Source organism: Carassius gibelio, chromosome B20, assembly GCF_023724105.1.
Source record: "Carassius gibelio isolate Cgi1373 ecotype wild population from Czech Republic chromosome B20, carGib1.2-hapl.c, whole genome shotgun sequence".
NCBI classification, from domain to species: domain Eukaryota; kingdom Metazoa; phylum Chordata; class Actinopteri; order Cypriniformes; family Cyprinidae; genus Carassius; species Carassius gibelio.
Window position 1 is genome coordinate 3953273 of NC_068415.1, and position 20099 is coordinate 3973371.

A 20099-nucleotide genomic window follows, 5' to 3' on the forward strand; every position below is an offset into this window, starting at 1 on the left:
CCAGTTTAACCCAAGCCAGATGAAATGCTTCATTATTTTTCAAAACCCTGAATGCTTTATTGAAAATATGCATACATAACACATCTCCTACACAACAATACAAAACAGTACAATCACTTCTGAAATAACACATTTAATGCAAATGGATGCAGTTATCATGAAGGAAACCTCTCACATGTCTGATTCACAGTCAAACATGAGAGCAACACACCTGCAGTTAGCTGGAAAAGAGAGACCCTCTTGCATATGGTTAGTAGAGTACACAGAGCCCACAGTACAAGAGTAACAATACTACCCCCATCATCGTATGCATCGTATTACTAATATGTCCACTGCTGTAACCAGCAGGCTTGTTTCAGTTCTTTAAAACAACGAGGAGGAGTAATAGCCAAAGAAACCTCTCTCAGATCAGCTAAATCAACAGCAAAGATGTGTCACAGTGCACAAGCATTAGCTTTGGTCCGAGCAGCGACCAATTATTGTTGAGATTTTATGCGCTTTTTTTTTTTTTTTTTTGCTTATGGCACAAAATGGTCCTCCAGTAAACAGGCAAAATTCAATGAAAACCAAAACAGGCAGATGTCACCGACCAATTCAAAGCCATTCTATATCAAAATCCATTTACAAATCTTTAATAACTGGAAAATCATCAAGTAATTGCTTTTTAGTCGGATTTCCACAAGCGGTCAAGTTGGCGAGGATAAAAATGTCTTTTATAAAGTGACCTAACTTTAAAAAAGTTTTTCTGGATACTTTGGATTTCCGATTGAACTTCCACCTGCGAGGCAAAGGCCGGGGCGTTTAGCACCATCTTATAACTGCGGAAAGCATATGTGGATGTCATTAAAACTATGGTTAATGCAACTATTTTTTTAAATGGAAAGAGCGCCAATAATGCTTAAATAAAAGTTTATTTTAAAAAAGAGAAGACAATTTATCTGGTTATAGTTTAATATAATGATACAGAGAATAAAGTCAACCCCAAAAAAAGTTGAATAAAAATGAAATATTGTAACCAATAACAAAAACTTCCATAAAAACAGGCAGAAAAGCATTTCTTTTCAAACATTTAATATCAGTCCATAGCAAATATTTCTCTCCAAAAATGGGCTTCAAAAGCTGGATATTTGGTGTAAACAGCTCAGGGATTGTGACTGAGTGTATATTACTGAAGGATGAAATGTAGTGCGGTCAGAGACGGTTTATTTTAATGCTGGTATGGCTGCTGCAAGAAACATTACACGGGGCCTTCAGCTCAAACGTTGCTGCATAGGTCATTTATACGCCACAAAAATCTGATCGACAGTTTGAGGGTCACAGTATTTTTCTGTTTAAAGCACAAAGTCAATTTAATTTTGTACTAATATAACAGTCTCTCCCGAACCCCGGTGTGTGGTGAAAACAAGGAACTTTGCGAACAGCTTTCTTAAAAAAAAGAAAAATGGTTCTCAAGTTTTTGTTCCACAGATGAAGGTCTCTGGGGCTTCGATCAGATTCTGTTTTCTGTTAAAATGAATCATACGCCTAAACAAGGGACACACTCACGCTTGTGTGAAAACAGTGCCACATGCGAACGTACACCAACTTTAGGCACATTTGAACACTCACATACAAACACACACACACACACACACACACACGGCTGTGCTACAGGAGGGATGCTGAAGCAGAATTCAGTCGAACATTTAAACTCTTGGCGACCTCTGACCCCTGCTGACGCATGACGTGGGAGTCCATCTGAAACCAATGCATTTGTGTTTCTGAAAGACAAAAAAAAAAACACAACCTACAGCACTCCATCATCAACACTAAAGCCCAAGCTGATCAACTGCTAAGGGAACAAAAGAGAGAATTGCTAGGACTAGAATATATATATATATTTTAAAAAAGTGCTTCATCCTCTGCTGCTGGAGGATCGAGAGCGAGAGACAGAGAAGAACACAGAGTGTGGGTTTATACGCCCACCCGGGCTCCAGCTCTCGTCTTCAGGCCTAATGAAAGGGTAATAATGGGAACAGCCACGGGAATCCCGTGGAGGGAAAGAGATCAGATCCGTGGGTATGGAAGCGGGTCGGATCAGCGTCAGGTCTCTGCTGCCTCCAGACTCTTGAAAGCCAGGCTCTGGATCTCTTTCGTGTTTGCACTCGTGCGTCGTTTTGAAGGAGGACAATGCTGTAATCGTGTTTTTCTCTGTCGGATTTCGCATTTGCGAAGTCATCTGTTCCAGGGCTGCCATCAACTGTCCATACTACTGCAACTCTCTGAGAAATCAGAGAAAAATCAACTTTTATTCATCGAAAGTGACTGTACAGACATTTATAATGTTACAAAAGATTTGTTTCAAATAATGCTGTCCTATTGAAGTTTGTATTTGTCAAAAATATGAAGCCATACAACTGTTTTCAACATTTTAACATGTTTTTTAAGCAGCAAATCCGCACATTAAAATGATTTCTGAAGGATCATGACACTGAAGACTGGAGGAGTGATGTTGAAAATACAGCTGTGCATCATAGAAATAAATTACATTTTAAAATATACGCAGTTCACAACAGTTATATTAAATCGCAATAATACTTAGCCTTCTTACACTTTTTTTTACTGTATTCTTTTTTTATAAATACAACCTTGGCGAACACAAGAGACTATATATATATATATATATATATATATATATATATATATATATATATATATATATATATATATATAAATAAAACAACTACAAAATTCTGAACAATAGTTGATCAAATAAGAGTGATTTACACATTCACACACAAAGAAAACAACACCACCACAAAAACACTTTTAAAAAATGTAAGATATGGTTCCTTAGGAACTTCCTTCTGTTAAATTATGACTAAGCAGTGCATCTATTCATTGGAACAAAAACTTCAGTCACATCTGAACAGTGAAAAAACTTGTTTGACAACAATTGAGCTTTTGTACGTCTCATTCTCTAGAAATATTGCAAAGTGACAAACTAGTCTCTGTTCCTTATATCAAAGAAGACACTAGTTTATGCATTCATGACACAATCATACATAATGTTCTACTGGCTGAATGTCCAACAGCCTCAAATAAGATTCAACTGTAACTAAGTAGTTAAGTAGTATGTTTAAAGCCAACATAAAGGAGTCACAACCCATTTTATTTCTGTAACATGCATTTCAATATGAAACGCGACATTCAATTAAAAACATTATTTACATGTAAAAAAATAAATAAATAAAAAACATGCAGAACGGTATTTTCTTATTGCAATTAATTATTGCGATTATTGCAAGAAAACTTTTTTTTTTAATATGAAATAACCCCCCCCCACAAAAAAAAAAAGTTATATTGTCTATATGACATATATTTGGAAGTCAGAAAAATTTAACAAATTAATCTTGTTTTCATATTAAAAATGTCAAAATAAGACAATGTTTTTTAATTGCATAATATATGCACAATGAGACCAGGAATGTGAATTAAGTCATGCTGGATTTAAGAACATTATTGAAACTCAACTTCGATTATACATGTTTGTATTATCATCAATGAATCTGAAGAATGGAACTCTCAGGGTTATTACACTTCCTGTTTGTTCTGTGATTGGATAGCATGTCTGTACCATTGAGGCCGTCCAGCTCTTGTGCGTCCAGGAAGGGTGCAGGTCCCCAGATACGGACTGTGCCATCGTCAGAAGCGCTGGCCATAAGACTGGGAATACAGGGGTTCCAGCTGACACAGTTCACTGTGCGTGTGTGTCCCGTCAACTCCATGATCGGCAGCTCGCTGCGCTTGTGCCAGATATATACTTTATGATCTGAGAGACAGCAAATATTGAGTGAGAACGATTCATATGACATGCACCTCAAGATGCTGAGGAATAAACCAAAGTACCTTCACTGCCGCTAGCGATGAAATCCTCGTTGTGTCCACCGAAGCAGGAGTGAATGGTGTAGAAGCCCTGTGTCACACCCTGATACTTCCTGACCAACACACGGTCCTGTAGGTCCCAGAGATGAACGCCCTGTTCCCAACAAACATCACATGTGGTCCACAATATCATTTATAGATGGTAAATAATGTACACAAAACATTATTGCAATACAATTTAATTGCAATATATTCTCAAATTTTCGAAATGTGATAAATAATTGTAGGAATTATTCATAATATCTTTCAATTAATTATAAAACAATCACACAATTTGACCTAAAATAATAAATCCCATAAGAGTAACACTGCTGCAATAAAATAACACTATTCTCAAAAATAATTATTCTCCAAAAAATAAAATCCCAGTTCAGATAAAATATTATTAAATTACTTAGAAAAATTAGAAATACAATTTTAATATTTAGCAATTTTTAACAATTATCATTACAACTATTACACTATTTCAATTAATAATTCTGTAATAAAATAACACCAAAATCCGAATAATTACTGAAAATTAATGAATTAGAAAATTTTTAACTATAATTTTAATATCAATAATTTTACATAATTATACCAAAATGTTTAATTACATTAATTGATTGAAAGGTAGCAAATATATAACAATATAACTGCAGTAAAAAAATGTGAAAATTAATTAAAATAATCAGAAAAATTCAAAATAAAAGTTTCCATTTATTATGTTTTTAAAAAACTATTCTTTTATTATTAAAAACATGAATAAAAAAATAAAGTAAACATTTTGGATATTGTAATAATAACGATGATACACGTTTGAGTCACTTCTGCTTACCTGAGTTGCTACATTTAACAAAGCTAGTCTTCCATTCTTAGAAACAGTGAAAGACATTATAGGATGATCCTCCTGAACTCTAGAGTATGAACAGAGAGAAGCGAAAGGTCAGACACGGTTTTCAAAACTCATGATAATCGAGCTGAAGAGCTGCATACATGTTTCTGTCCGTTAGGTCCTCGAAACTGTATCCACGGATCCTCTGGTGCGTATCAGAGGCGAGAACAGTGCGGCCGTCGGCCATACACCACAGGCACTGCACACGCACGCCTTCCCATGACTCCAACAGGTTTCCTTCAAGATCCTGCCCAATCACATCCAACAAATCATTACTGAGGGTAGCCTGGCAAATCCTGACAATCCAACCTCTTTAGTCCCGTTCTGAACTTACACACTGGTAAAACTGCCCTCTCTGTCCTCCAGTAACAAAGCGCTTGCCGTCAGGGTTCCAGGCCACGCTGGTCAGGCTGTCCTCATGAGACTGACTCATCTTTGTCCGCAGTTCTCCTGTCTGACCGTCAGGTGGAAAAGAGAGTCAGAGGTCAGTGCTGAGCTAAAGTCTGTATCTAAAATGCTTGAGTGGAAAATCATGATTAGTAGTCAACCAATAAGGGTGGCCAAATGCCAAAAAGCTGATATTTATTACTAGATTTAATTTCAAAATAAAAACACAATAGTAACATGACTGTAAATTAGAAATAAAAATGTATTTAAATAACTTTAATTTAAAAGAAAAAATAACTTAATAATGCAATACAATTTAACAAAAAAGAAAATAATAAATTTTATTAATTATTTTTAATAAATATTTCATTAAGTTTAAAGAAAATAGCTATTGAATTTAAAGACAGCAAATAGGATAACACTGCTGCAATAAATGTAAATGTTTGAAAATAATTTGGAAATTAATAAATATTTGAATAAAAATGATCAGTTTTTATTAATACTTTTATATTCTGTCATGGCTGAAAACTATTTTGGATACTGTATATTGTAATAATAATGACAATTCTCTTCGTCACTTTCTAAATAAGTTTTTTGCAACACACTTAAGAGCAAAGGTTGTGTTTTAAACACCTAGTAGATGCTTGCCTTTGTCTTTGTCTATGTATTTGATCATTTCCAAGTAGCCACAGTGAATGATAGAAAATGTAAAATGAGCCTCAAATGTGGCTGAACGAGTAGTTTTAAACCTCCTATTATCCTTCCATTTTCTATCATCTTTATACCAATTGTACATCAGTGCACAATAGACACTAAATTAGAGTCCATATCCACCATTACAATTGATAATACTTTAAAAAAACTAAAAACAATTAGTTTCTACCATGACAGAATATCCTGAGCTCAAAGAAAATCTGGGTAACGGTGTTCAATGTGTGCTCTTCATCTTACTCAATCATGACTTGAAATTAGCATTAGATCAGCGCAGATTTAGAAAATCTCTTGCTAGAATCCCAAAAATGCATATATCTTTTAAGTGTTTACCTGAACGTTCCATAGCCAGAGTTCGGAGCAGTCGTCAGGACCACAGGCGATCAGGTAAACATCATCAGGACTCCAGGCGAGATACGACACACCGTACGCGTGACCCTCCAGAGTCCGTACCAGCTTCAGCTGATGCGAGTCCTGTGCGTGTCAGAGATCACATTAGTCCATTCATTCAAAATTGACAAGTGTCAAGATTAACTCAAAAAGTGTCACTGTCACTTTAAAAATTGCCAACTTTCGAGATGCTCAAACAAACAGAAAAATGTTCTGCTGCGTGTGAAAGATGTCTTCACTCACCGGCTCCACCTGCCAGATAATCACAGTCGGGTCTTTCGAGCCGGTGGCGAGTTTAGTGCCGTCGTTAGAAAACTTGCAGAACCAGACTTCATTGCAGTGCTCTGTGAGGATCTGCTGCGTGTAACAGGGAAACTGTTTCCTGCAGACACAAGTGCAGACGAAGCATGTGAAATCTCTGAGGATGAAAGGGTGCATTAGACAGAGTAAACCAGGCACACCTGCTGCAGACGTGATCCAGGAGTAAGGACACGGAGTCCAGACTGGAGTCCAGTTTGGTGTTGTGATAAAGACAGCGATCTCTCTGCATCTCCACGGCCTGTCTGAGCAGCGTCTGCAGCCGCCGAGGGGGCAACATTACAGAGGGGGGCAGGTACGCTAAAAACACACACACACACACACACACACACAATCTGAGTAAATAGCAAAAGACTGTCTATGAACAAGAAAAACTGCCATCACACAGTATGAGCTAAACCTGACATATTATACATTCTAGGATGTCCTTTAAAGTTATAAACAATTACAATTAAGTGAAGTAAAGCTTTCTAAAAATGCAAAATATTTATTTTAGGTGTCTTAATTCATTATAACATTCATAATTATGTTATTTTAATACTAAAAAGTATTATAACAAATAATATAAATTTGATAAATATTATATAAATCAGCAGGGAAAGAAAGTGGCAGCAGAAGTACGCTAAATCTGAGAAAACTTCCATTTTCAAAAAAAAAAAAAAAGTAAACCATTTTAAAATGCAAAAAGTTATTTTAAGGTGTCTTAATAGAAGTATTATAAAAATATTATAAATGTTTGTTAAAATAAAATTTACTCTATTTTAATGTGTAATTACATGTACTTATAGTAATAATAAATTATGCTTAATTACACGCAACAAACGATATTAAGTACACATATTTAATTAATATTACTCAGTACTTAGACATTAATTTTATTAATGGTGAATAGAGTTGTCTATTTAGTTCGATAAATAATGGTTTAGATATCATTATAAATTTGGTTGGTTTGTATTGGTGATTTAATATGCAAATCATATGCATGTAGCCCATGAGACTGGCCCTTAGATCATAATGTGGCGCAGTGAAAAGAAAACAAAGGTTGAGAACCACCGGTCTAATTATACTCTATAAACGTTGTTTTGAAAATAAAGTGTAATCACTATTCTAGATAATAGGCAGAAAAATTACAAAGGTGGAAGGATGTGCAACTGGTCATAATCTGTATTTACAGCCTTTGTGTTTCCAGTGTCACCACTTCATATTTATTTTGATATATTTTGCATCCCTAATAAAATCAATATCTACAGTCTGCAAGTCTTTGGTATGTCTTGTAAATGTTTGTGTGGTTGCACACTCACTCTGAAGTTTGTCCAGTAATCTACAGCGTGAACCAGCGCCTTTTCCCTCCCATTCAGCCTTTGCCTTCAGATCCTCAGGATGACTACACATCAGATACCTTAAAACACACAGCCAATCAGAGTGAGCCATTGACAGCTGTCACAGCCAATCACAGAGTGATTCCCATTTTCCTTAGAGAACAATAATGAAATAAAAAACTTTAGCAATAACATAGAACCTTTCAGGACAGAGAATTTGTTTATGATTATCAATAACGCGAGTATGTTAATGTGCATGCATGTATTTGGTACCCGCTGAGCACGTGGATTCGATCGGTGTTGTATTTGAGTGGAGTCAACTCTCCTCTCAAAACCTGCAGAGCTTCCAGAACTTTTCCATCCTCCAAATACTCCAGATACTTCTGCTGTAATAGCAGAAACTTCATCCGCTGGAACCAAAGGGAGACAGAAAAAAAGAATCACTTTCAGTAGCACTTTAGTAACTCATTTATCAAATGTGTGGCTGACTAGTCCACTTTATATTCACACAACACAACAGTCACCATTAAAAACATGGTTAGAACTAAAATGGCATCAAATTAAATTTGATCCACCTTTTAAGGACACAGAGGGTAAAGCGAAGACAATTGGGTTTCACTTAAATCAGCCAGACTCTGGTCTTCACTCAGAGAACTACAAACACTAATCTGGGCAGACTAGTTTTGACAAGGGGCACCAAGTTTAAACCTAAATATGACTTTTTTTTTTTTCCTTGTTGTTACAAGCTAGCTAGTTAATAACCCTCTAGTGTCAACTTTGTGTGTCAGCTTAAATTAGAATAATTTAAGTGAACAGATGGTGCAACCTTAGCCAGAAAGATTACTACAACACTTGTTCCAGATGAAGCTTTCAGTATTAAGAGTGCACGCGTGCGAGTCCGCTGCTCTTACCACAATAGCGTTGGGTGAATGCATCAATGCTTTCAGCTCGTTGAGGTCGTTTTCAGCCTGTGTCCCACAAAGAAACAAAAGCGTCAGTTCAGCATTTTCATCCAGGACTTTTTTTGGGGGGGGGGGGGGGGGGGGTATCACCATCAACCATATAGGGTCTACTAAACCATTCAAGCTCAGTGACAAAATAAGTCATTTTAACTTTTTTTTAAATGCTTTAAATTAAATAAAATTGGCCCCAAAAAGGATCTGGACACTTCAGTCATGCTTTAATTGTCTGAATGTCTTTGCATTAGATTAGCAAAACACCAAAAAGATCAAAAAGCAAAACACAGATTTGAATTCTAAAATCAATACACATATTGTTTTAACTAATGATGAAACAAATGAAAGTGAGGAAACAAATGAAAGCGCTATCACTTTAAAATTCATCAGCTTTTTCTGAAAAAAGAAAAAGTATGTTTTTAAGTTTGCCTCTATAAATAGATGGAAAACTAGGAACAAATTAGATGGAAAAACAGGATTCAGCTTTGCCACTGTTAGTTCAGGGAGGGAGAAGACAAGGAAAAGTAAAATTAAACCCAAAACCTCGTCAGAAACGGCTGCTTCAGCGGTCCAAACAGCTCTTCGAGACAGAAGCACGATCAACTAAATGTGCAAACAATTTCTAGAGTTTATCTTATCCCACCATGAGCTCTGAAAAGCATTTTCCTAAAGGTTGAGCATGATTGTTTTTTCTGCCTGTCATCTTAGAGCTCGGTTTTAATAGTCCAAACTCTCCGAAGTTCAGATGAGAGATGGTCAAATAAGTTTGCTTCTTCTATATAAAGCATTACATAACTGGATTGTTTTTATTTCCACCAATTTAAATTACACTGCAGTCAAAAATATGAGTCCACTTTTCAAATGGCCCCAGACTCTCTTCTTTTAATTTGGTTATGAAGTAAACAGGAAAAGGAAAGACCTGAAACCATGTTCTGAAAAAATCACACTTGCGGTTAGAGAATAACTGCTGCATTAAAGGATCAACATTTTTAAGATACAGTCTTGGCAAAGCTTTTCAGAGACAAGAATAAAACTCTATGCATGCAAATCCAGAAGGAATTCAACTTTTTTTTTTTTTTTTTTTACCACTTTCCATCGTGCCCTCATTTCTATACACATTACATGACCTTTGACCTACAGTTCACCCATCACTCAGCATGAGTCAGATTTTAGTAAACACTACTCATTTAGAACCCTATGCTTTCCATGACAGTATTATTAAAACTGTTTTTTAAGGAATATCACAATTTTCTGAAGTTTTAATTTTAAACAATAAAACTCTCTTGGACACCACTTTGTTTGTCAAAAAAAATGAAAGGAATTGTTCAAATTTAATTATATTTTATTACAAAGGATGAATTAGACTAAATTGTTAAAGTTTTATATGAATTTATATTAGCACCATATTTGATAGATTTTGTATTTTTATCATACAAAAAAAGTTTAAATGCAGGACTTTTTTTTCAGGATTTTTTTTTATATGGAACTATTAGTGAAAAAATATAATAAATTAATGAATTGTTCATTTTTATTAATTCAATTGATTATTAAAATTACAAATGACCTGCTTCTTGCGTCAGATCAAGGCTGCATCTCATTGCTTGTTTTAATTGATCTTAGTGCAGCGTTTGACACCATAGATCATGACATACTCATAGATAAAACTATACAGGTAATCAAGGGCAGGCTCTAAGATGGTTTAGATCCTACCTGTCCGATCGCTTCCATTTTTTTTATTTAAAATTTAAAAAATTTAATTTATGCATTTAGCAGACGCTTTTATCCAAAGCGACTTACAGTGCATTCATTCTATCAATTTTTACATATTATGTGTTCCCGGGGAATCGAACCCCCAACCTTGCGCTTGCTTGCTTGCTAGCGCAGTGCTCTACCAGTTGAGCTACAGGGAGTCCTCTCATTTATCACCAGTAAAATATGGAGTGCCACAAGGATTTGTCCTTGGTCCTCTTCTATTTTCAATATGCATGTTGCCCCTTGGTAATATTATTAGAAAATATGGGATTAGTTTCCACGGTTATGCTGATGATACTCAACTATAGATATCAACAAGAACAGATGAACCTTCTAAATGATCTAAGCTAACAGTGTGTGTTAAAAATGTAAAAGATTGGATGACCAATAATTATCTCCTACTAAATCGGATAAGACGGAGATATTACTTATTGGACCAAAAAAAAAAAAAAAAAAACAGTACACAGAAACTCTACAGTTTGCAACTAGACGGATGTACTGTTACTTCCTCTACAGTCAAATCTCTGGGTGTTATATAAGACAGCAACTTGTTTTTTGAAAACCTTATTTCCCATGTTACAAATACAGCATTCTTCCATCTTAGAAACATTGCCAAGCTACGAAATGTTACCTGATTCTGATGCAGAAATGCTAGTTCATGCATTCATGACCTCTAGACTGGACTATTGTAATGCACTTCTAGGTGGTTGTCCTGCTTCTTCAATAAACAAGCTACAGGTAGTCCAAAATGCAGTGGCTAGAGTCCTTACCAGGTCAAGAAAATATGATCATATTACCCCAATTTTACAGTCTCTGCACTGGCTACTATCAGTTACAAATTATTATTACTTACCTATAAGGTCCTTATGGGCTTAGCTCCTACGTACCTATCCAGCCTTATACCACGTTACAACCCATCATGCTCCCTAAGGTCATAAAGCACTCTCTCTGTTTAAATCTACATTAAAAACGCATCTCTTTCGCAAAGCATTCAAATAATGCATCTCTTAAATTGTGACTGTCTCTTAAATTCCTGTCATTTGCACATAAACTGATCACCACTTTTAAGCTACTATTAAATATTGTGGAACTTAATTTTCGGTAAAGTTGCTTTGAATTGATTTGCATCGTAAAAAGCGCTATACAAATAAACTTGAATTGAATTGATTATTAAAATGCATTTAAACCAATGAAACAAAATTTTACTAATTAAAATGGTAAACAGAATTCGGGAAACTTAGGAGACAATATGGATTTCTTAGTGACCTGTTTATTGTTCTTCAATAATGTGAATATTTCCAAGTGTAGAAAGATATTTAATGAGGAAAAATTAACCACTTCCATTAGGAACTGACTTGATTGGTGAATTTGAAAGAAAAGGAAAGGAAGTGACCTGTGGCCAAGTATGGTGGCCAATACTCGGAATTTGTGCCCTGCATTTAACCCATACAAGGGCACACACACATCAGTGAGTAGAGGACACACACATACACCGTGAAGTGCGTGAACATACGCCCAGAGCAGTGGGCAGCCAATACAGTGTTGCCCAGGGAGCAGTTGAGGGTTCGGTGCCTTGCTCAAGGGTCTCACCTGTCGTGGTCCCTGTTGCACCTGAGACTCAAACCCGTGACCTTTGGGTTACAAGTCAGACTCTCTATCCATTAGGCCATGACTGCCCACAAAAGTTTGTTTGTTTGTTTATTATTACTTTATTTAGCACCATGCCAACTAGCACAAGTGAAAAATAGACAAAGTAAATAAATATCAACAACAAATAAAAAAATATGTTTGGTAAGAAATTATCTTTGAATTAAAAATATCTAAAATAAGACCTGGCCTCACTTCATCAAAACTGTCAATAAGATCCAAAAAAATTAAAACACTTTTCATAAGAATAGGAAAGTTTGGTTGAAAATTCAGCAAAAAAAATAAAGGCTCGATTTTCTTTACTATGTGCTGATACAGCATCATGAAAAACAAACCCAAGGAATGCAATTAAGAAAGTACTGGGCATGAAATTGTGTCAACTGTGACCAAACCAGGATAAAAGTGGCATAAACTGTCAAAATCAGGACATTACATATGAAGTGTGGCAGGAGCTCACCTTGTCCCATTCGCCTTCCAGGACGTGGTTCCGGAATTTTGTGGCTGATGGATGCTCCAGTCTACAGCCAGATTCCTGCATCAACAAATCCACCGTCTGACTGGAAAGAGACAATACATGACAGTGCATTCAACACTTATTTTTCTAACCTTTAGCAAAAACAGTAACTGAAGCTTGATTGAATCTATTTGTCGTCTTTGAGTAAAACAACAACTAGAAGCTCAAGCTTGCATCCCATCTGACATAAAAAGTAAGTTAATAGACCAACTATCAACTTTTGAGTACCTAGCATATGTTTAATAAAAATCGATAACACAAATAAATATTTGCTGTATTATGAAAATAATCACAAGATGACAGGGTTCCTGCGGATTGTGTATGTAACTGCATCACTCGGCCACATCCAAACTAATATCAGTACTTTTATGTGTGTCATATTGCTTTATTTTGTCATGTAATGGTCCTATATTCACAATTTAACATTTCTGTACATATATTTTTTGCTGAACAAAGCCAGGATAACACAGACGAGTTCAAACATACAGATAGAAATGTTGGCAGTGATTGGGATGCTACAGACAGGTGAAGGCTTCTAGAACAGTGTGCAAGTGTTTTGAATGCAGGGTCTGACAGAATGACGTCATGCTATGATTACAAAAGAGAGAGAGTGTGTGTGCGTGTGTGTATGAGTGAGGGGGAGGGGATGGATGTTTTCAGTTTTCTTGATGCTTTAGTTTATCTAGTAGTCTAGATCTCAGAGTTGTGTGTTCCAGCACGCACATATTGATTGTTCTGGATTCACGTTTTGTGGTTTGAATCTGAAAAGCAGCTGATGGCTTTAGCAGATCTCCACTCAAATTAGATTCAAGTTTCTAATGTAAACCAGCTGCTGCTACACACACATTCCACAGCCGCCATTAAAAGACAACCACACAAAAAATGTCATAATTATTTGATTATGCGTAAACACACATATGTAATAAACCAGCGAATGGATGTTTATTTGTAATGAAATCATCTCTACGTTACTTTTGACACTATTAAAGCTAAAATATATTTCTGGGCCCGACTAATTCTTGACACAGACGTGCATCTGTGATCGCATCTCTCTTTCATGTGTAACTGTCTGATATTCTAGATTAAATTATGATAAATGTATCTTATTTTCTCGGAGAATAAAGGTTTTGACTGTCACGCGTTTTAAATCTCGATGTCGCGAGCTCGCTTCGTTGATCACATAACGGCTGCAAAATCTGGGATCTGTCAAACCAGAAATGACTCGGTCCGGTTGTGTACGACAACACTTACTTCAGCCCTAATCCGTTCAGATGCTGTCCGATTAGGCGGATCACGTCCTCCTCCGCCTGAGACAGACGCTTCTTCTTCTTCAGGGAACCCGAACCAGTCCCGGAGGCCCCCGAAGCCGAGCCTGCGTTGTTTTGGAGGCCGTTGGCATCCCCGTTCTGCGCGCTGGCCGGGTGGTTCTGCTCCTGTCCTGTCCCGTTCGACTGCATGTTGGTGCCGGTTCGGCTGAGGTGGGTCGCTGACGAAAGGCCTGCTGAAGCCCCGGGCTCTCCTACTCCCTCCGCCGCCGAGGATCGGTGCTTTTTCCGCGGGGGCGGCGACGCTCCACCGGTGTCCGAGTCGGAGGAGGAGGAAGCGGAGGCCAGAGTTTCCTCACCGAGAGCGGCCGTGGTTAGAAGCCGGTGAAGCCCGGGGGAGGGGAAAGAGGCCTCGGACTCCCGCGGTCCAGAGCGCGTTCGGTGCGAGGCTCGTTCGATCGTGTTGTTGTTGTTGTTTCTCTCCAAACAGCTGCTGCAGATCTAATGGCGTCCAGACGCTCTGACGTCACCGGACATTGACCTGCTGCCTCACTTCCGGACGGCGCTCCCGCCAAAAGGGGGCGCACGCATTAAATTCTATGTTTAAATTACCACTGACTGATAATTCATCAATAATTATGTTCATTTACCATTTTTAGATACTTTAACAGATTATCAGAGCAGTGGATATATACAAAATCTATAAAGTTGTTTATGGTTGACAATAGCCCTTACAATCCTTTACTTATTAATAGCCACCCATCCATCTATCTATCTATCTATCTATCTATCTATCTATCTATCTATCTATCTATCTATCTATCTATCTATCTATCTATCTATCTATCTATCTATCCTTCAAAAGTGTTTCTACATTTTTCACTATATTACATTCATCACTTGATTTCTTAACTAGACTACTGGTTGACTACTAGAATTGTGTTGATTATTAAAATTCAATAAGAAGCTACCAAAATCTGTCTGTTTAATGTACATTTTCAGCTTTTTATTGGCTTTTTAATGTGCCCTTTTAGACATTAAATATTTTTTCTCATTCTGTCTAACAATAAAACACTGAGAACAGCATAAAGAGATCCACAATCTACAAATCCACACATTCTGAGAGACATAATTATCTGATCTATAACCAAGAGTTTCAAAGAGTAGCTTATGCATAAAACATACTGAAAGTCGTGAGTGAAAATGTGAGATAAAAAAAAAAAAGCATTACATTTCAATCAGCCTGCTGGGTTTGAGTTATAGACCTGGAGATGGTGATTATAAAATATGCCACTGAGTAAAAAACTAAAAAATAAAAAACTTTCTGACTGTATGTCAATTAGAATATTGTCTCAGTGTGATGTTCTCAGGTTAAGCTGTATGAAAAATAAAAATACAGAATAAAAACATAATAAGATATAAAATTATGAATGATATACAACATTTTTCATGCTCTTTTAAAAAGATGTGTATGTCTTTGATCTGATAGAATTGGAGTAGTGTTTTTATCTCCTGATTGTGTTTGTTTGTGTCCAGTTATTATAATAATATTTTCATCATGGTCTGCTTTAAACTTTTTATGGGCTTGATATAGCCAACAATAACGTTTTCAATAATAACAGATGTAAATTCATAGTTTACATGGATGCATACAGTACATTCTATTAGCATTTTTTAGAAAACAGAAAGTGTATAAAGCATGCAGACCAGATGGGGAATTTTTGATCTGTATCAATGACATTGTTAAAATAAAACAAACATTAGAAAAATTGCTGTCTATTTGTTAGTGCATGTGCTGCAGACTTGTTGAGCTGTAGTGGTCATTTCTCCTTTTTGTCCGTTTTTCATTGTTTCAATTAGAAAAAAAGTGGAAAAAGCCCAAAATGACATAAAATAAAATGTCAATGTCCTTCTCATCTTCAGTCGTCTCAGGATTTGTTTGGTATCTGATGTGGGAGAGAGACTGCAGTCGTCTTTGTGACAGATTTGTCTTTGCCTTTCATGAAGAAAGTGAGCAGTTCTCCTTTTCCCTTTACATAGATGGGTCCTCTTCTGACGAAACGGAAACCGTACTCCTTCAGGATGTTATAGCAGTCCTCCACCACCTGGGGAGCACCAGCACCAGAAAAACAAAGACGTCTGTATCAGTGCCATTAAGACATTTTTGAATCATAATATTAGAGCTTTAGGACAGAGATGTTTTGATTGCATCTCAAATTACATTTCTGTTGCAAAAACTGCATTAGAGGTCTGAAGTTCAATTCAACATTGATTAAAAGATTCATGGGCATCATCACAAATTAAAATGTTCAAGGAGGTCTCCAGGTTTTATTTGATTTATTCTATTTATGCAAATTTTATGTATTTATTAAACATAATTCATAATGTAATTCGTTTATTTTTTAATACAAATATAAAATGTATGTATATTAACAAAAAATATTTGTATAGTATATAAAAATATATAATTATATATATATATATATATATATATATATATATATGGATGCATATTTTATATATATATATATATATATTTTTTTTTTTTTTTTTTTTTTTTTTTTTTTTTAAATATACATCCATCTACTCTCCAAACCACTTATTCTCTATAATGAAATGGATTATATAAATGTATATTTTTATTATCCATTTCATTATAGAGAATAAGTGGTTTGGACAGTAGATGGATGTATATTTTAAATATATAAAATTCTGAGATAATATTGGGAAGTTATTATTATTCTTTTTAAAATAAATGTATACAGCTTATATCACCTGTATGTTACCCATAACCCCAGTGGACTCCATACGACTGGCCACATTTACAGTGTTTCCCCAAATATCGAAATGAGGTTTGCGAGCACCAATCACTCCAGCCAACACACCCCCCTTATTCAGACCTGACAATAAAACACACACAAACAACACGGTCAAAAAACCATAAATATAACACATACTCTATTACATTGATATATAAGCAGAAGTAACACAGGTCTGTAGTTCAGGCAGATGTTTGCTGACCTATGCGCAGCATGAAGTTATTGAATGACTGTTTGTTTAGGTTTCCAAGTGTGACTTTCATAGCCAGTGCAAAGTCTGCCAAATCAGCAAAGTGTTGCCAGCGCTCCAGGATGGACTGATCCTCTAGCTGTATCACAAACACAAAATCAATAACTCAGACTACATTAGTGTAAGTATTACGTGTTCTCATGTGTTGTGCAGCTGACCTTGCGCTCGGCGTATCTGTTGGTGTTGCTCTCCGGCGTCACGCCTGATGCAGCCATGTATGTGCTGCCGATGGTCTTGATCTTCGTAATGTTACGAAACTCTGTGCGGTCCAGAAGCTACTCCGATTAAAATAACACATCATATGATTTTAAAGAGAACCTCTGCTGAACAAATTATGACATATATGAAGAAATAAAGAACAAAGACAGTTGCCACTCACACTGTCAAAGTCAGAGATGATCTCATTCAGGATTCGGAGGCATTCTATTCCTCCATTGTTTATGCCCTCCTCCGTGTAAAAGTCAGAGAAGTTGGGAATAGAGGCGAACATCACGCCGATCTCATCATACGACTGACTGTAAAGTTCCTGCAGTAAACAAATAAACATCAGTAATGCACATTTATTAAGGACCGATCAAATTGAAAGATTACTCTGAAAGGAATAGACAGGAGTTGTTTCTACCACAGAATTAAAAAAAGGTAATTGCAACTCTTTTAATTAAAAAAATTCCAAAAAGCATCTGAACTGTAAGATATAAAATTGAGAAGATTTGCGAGAAAATAGTCCGAATTGTGAGATAAAAAGTTGTAATGACCTTTCTTATTTATTATTCTGTGGTGGAAACAAAACATTTTTTGTTAACACACAATTCTGAGAAAAAAAAAAGTCAAAATTGCAAGATACAAACTGAGAATTCTGTGAAAAAAGGTTACAATTATGAGATGAAAAATATAATTCTGAAAAAAAAAAAAGATGTAAACAGAATTCTGAGTAAAAAAGAAGTCTAAACTGCAAGATGCAAACTTTAAATTGTGGGAAAAAAGTAACAATGAGACGTAAATGCAGAATTCTGAATAATGATGTATACTTTAAGAGAAAAATTTAAAAATGCAAAATATACACAGAATTCTGAGGGAAAAAGTCAGAATGATTAGATATAAGAAAAGTTATAAACTGATATAAACATGCAATTTAAAAAAAATCTGAATTACGATATGTAAGCTTAATACTTAGAGGGCAAAAGTCAAAACTATGAGATATAAATTTTGCGTTCTAAGAAAATTGACAAGATGTAAGCTCCAAATTCCATGAATTGTGAGATGTACACTGAGAATTCTGAGAAAAAAGTCAAAATTGCTAAACTTTAACTTAGAATTCTAAGAAAAAACTGAATTGCGAGATAAAAGAAAAGCTATTGTTCTAAACAGATATAAACTCACAATCCTGAAGTTAAAATTGTTACTCCATGGCAGAAACAAGCTTTCATACTCTACATACCTCATCTCGCATCTTGGTGCCCAGGAAGTGTTTGGCCACGTGTTCAGGAAGCATGTTAGTGACCAGCGCCTCGTTGTACGTTCTCATTTCATACACTTTCTCCTTCTGATCGTGAACCTCAATCTTCCACAGAAACAGTTTACGCGACTGTCTCTCCACCTGAGAGAGAAGAACAAAATTCAAATTAACATGCTAATATTTGCCAAAAACAGAGTAGAGGAAATAAATGTGAGTTTTTCAGCTATTGTTGGACATACGTGACGTGCGTAGTAGTAGAAACTCATCATCATGATGATAATCATCACAGTCAGCAGATATCTGGTGGGAACCACTGAATAACTAAAGAGTCACAGAAAATAGTTTAACTGGGTAGAAAAGACTCTGTTCTGTATTTAAATTAAGTCTAGGTTACAAAAATATTAACCAGCACAACTAAAACAAATTAATTTTTCTTGAGCAGCAAATCAGCATATTATCATGTGACACTGAAGACTGGAGTAAATTCAGCTTTGCATCACTGGAATAAATGTCATTTTAAAATATATTCAAATAGAAAATAGTTATTTAAAAATAGAATAATATTTTACATTATTCCTGATTTTATTCTATTTTTGATCATATCGTCCAAGTACATCTGAAGCTTGTCTCACCTGTAGTCCAGGTAGCGAATGAAATCGTAGATGTTGTAAATGTACATCCAGCTGTGGATGTTTACGGCTCCTGTTGCTATTGTAACCAACAGCATGAGTGCCAGCTTGACCAGATGGCTGAGCTGCACGAGCATGACGGTCGACACGAGCGACAGCACTGAGATGTATCCGTAGTGTTTGGGGTTCTCCGCGCATCCGCCGTCTCCCAGAGACTCAAGCGTCACGCCGGACGAGGAGTTCAGCAGCACGAGAGGGGGCTGAACACAGCTCAGCTGAAGAAAAATGACGAGAAATGCAATATAACAGCATTAGAAGTCAGGCTGCATGACATCATACGAACGGAATGATTTCCATGGTCAGTAATAATAATTGAAATGTAATGGATCAGTAATGAAAGGTGTGCTGTCTCACCATATCGGCCACCTCAGCCATGGTCAGAACAAATATGGCAGCCATGGCCCATGTGTTACGAGCCCAGCGTGTGCGGTCGATCCACTGCGAGAAAGACACCAGCCTCCGGGGGAAGACCTGATACACACACATTACAAGGTTACACAGACGCTCTCTCTCTCACACACACAGCGTTGCTATTATTAACTAAAACTAAGATTAGTAAACGTAGTTTTTGTTAATTGAAAGCTGAAATAAAATACAGTTTTTCTCAGTCGCTTTGGTACATTTCTCTAATCATTCTTGAGATTTGCAAAACAGTAAGTGCATTTCTCAAAACAACTCGTACAGATATCAAAACACAATGGATGACCTGCAAAAGCCAGTCTCTTGCTCAAAATCCTTAGTTCATCTCTCAAAAATAAATATCTGTGTCAATGAACATGTCAGTGCCATCAGAATGTCAAGTCCTTGTGTCATAGTTTACGGATAAGA

General features: G+C 36.1%; 2 protein-coding genes across 2 annotated transcripts in view; both read right to left on the reverse strand.

Annotated features, from left to right (window-relative positions):
* Positions 1-32: 32 nt before the first annotated feature.
* wdr26b (WD repeat domain 26b) lies at positions 33-14617 on the reverse strand. Its single transcript, XM_052586441.1, has 14 exons — positions 14044-14617; positions 12736-12835; positions 8835-8891; positions 8197-8333; positions 7906-8003; positions 6748-6904; positions 6530-6668; positions 6230-6370; positions 5133-5252; positions 4900-5045; positions 4742-4820; positions 3889-4018; positions 3617-3811; positions 33-2261 (listed from the first exon to the last, which is right to left on the reverse strand). The coding sequence occupies exons 1-14, from the start codon at positions 14247-14249 to the stop codon at positions 2236-2238; spliced, it is 1731 nt and encodes a 576-aa protein (XP_052442401.1). The 5' UTR covers positions 14250-14617; the 3' UTR covers positions 33-2235.
* Positions 14618-15090: 473 nt separating this feature from the next.
* The window catches only part of LOC127984289 (adenylate cyclase type 3-like), a 15175-nt gene continuing 10166 nt past the window's right edge, over positions 15091-20099 (reverse strand). Inside the window, exons 12-20 of the mRNA XM_052586868.1 lie at positions 19626-19742; positions 19215-19486; positions 18822-18903; positions 18565-18723; positions 17506-17652; positions 17285-17401; positions 17079-17205; positions 16833-16957; positions 15091-16162 (exon numbers count right to left, since the gene is read on the reverse strand). Coding sequence (XP_052442828.1) covers positions 15986-16162; positions 16833-16957; positions 17079-17205; positions 17285-17401; positions 17506-17652; positions 18565-18723; positions 18822-18903; positions 19215-19486; positions 19626-19742 — 1323 coding nt within the window. The 3' untranslated portion in view covers positions 15091-15985. The remainder of the gene's footprint in view (positions 16163-16832; positions 16958-17078; positions 17206-17284; positions 17402-17505; positions 17653-18564; positions 18724-18821; positions 18904-19214; positions 19487-19625; positions 19743-20099) is intronic.

Coding starts and splice junctions, on each gene's coding strand:
- wdr26b (XM_052586441.1), bottom strand. CDS start 14,249: ATGCAGTCGAACGGGACAGGACAGGAGCAGAACCACCCGGCCAGCGCG. Junction 12,836..14,043: donor CTGAACGGATTAGGGCTGAA/GTAAGTGTTGTC, acceptor GTCTCTTTCCAG/TCAGACGGTGGATTTGTTGA. Junction 6,905..7,905: donor ATTACTGGACAAACTTCAGA/GTGAGTGTGCAA, acceptor GTGTGTTTTTAG/CGTACCTGCCCCCCTCTGTA.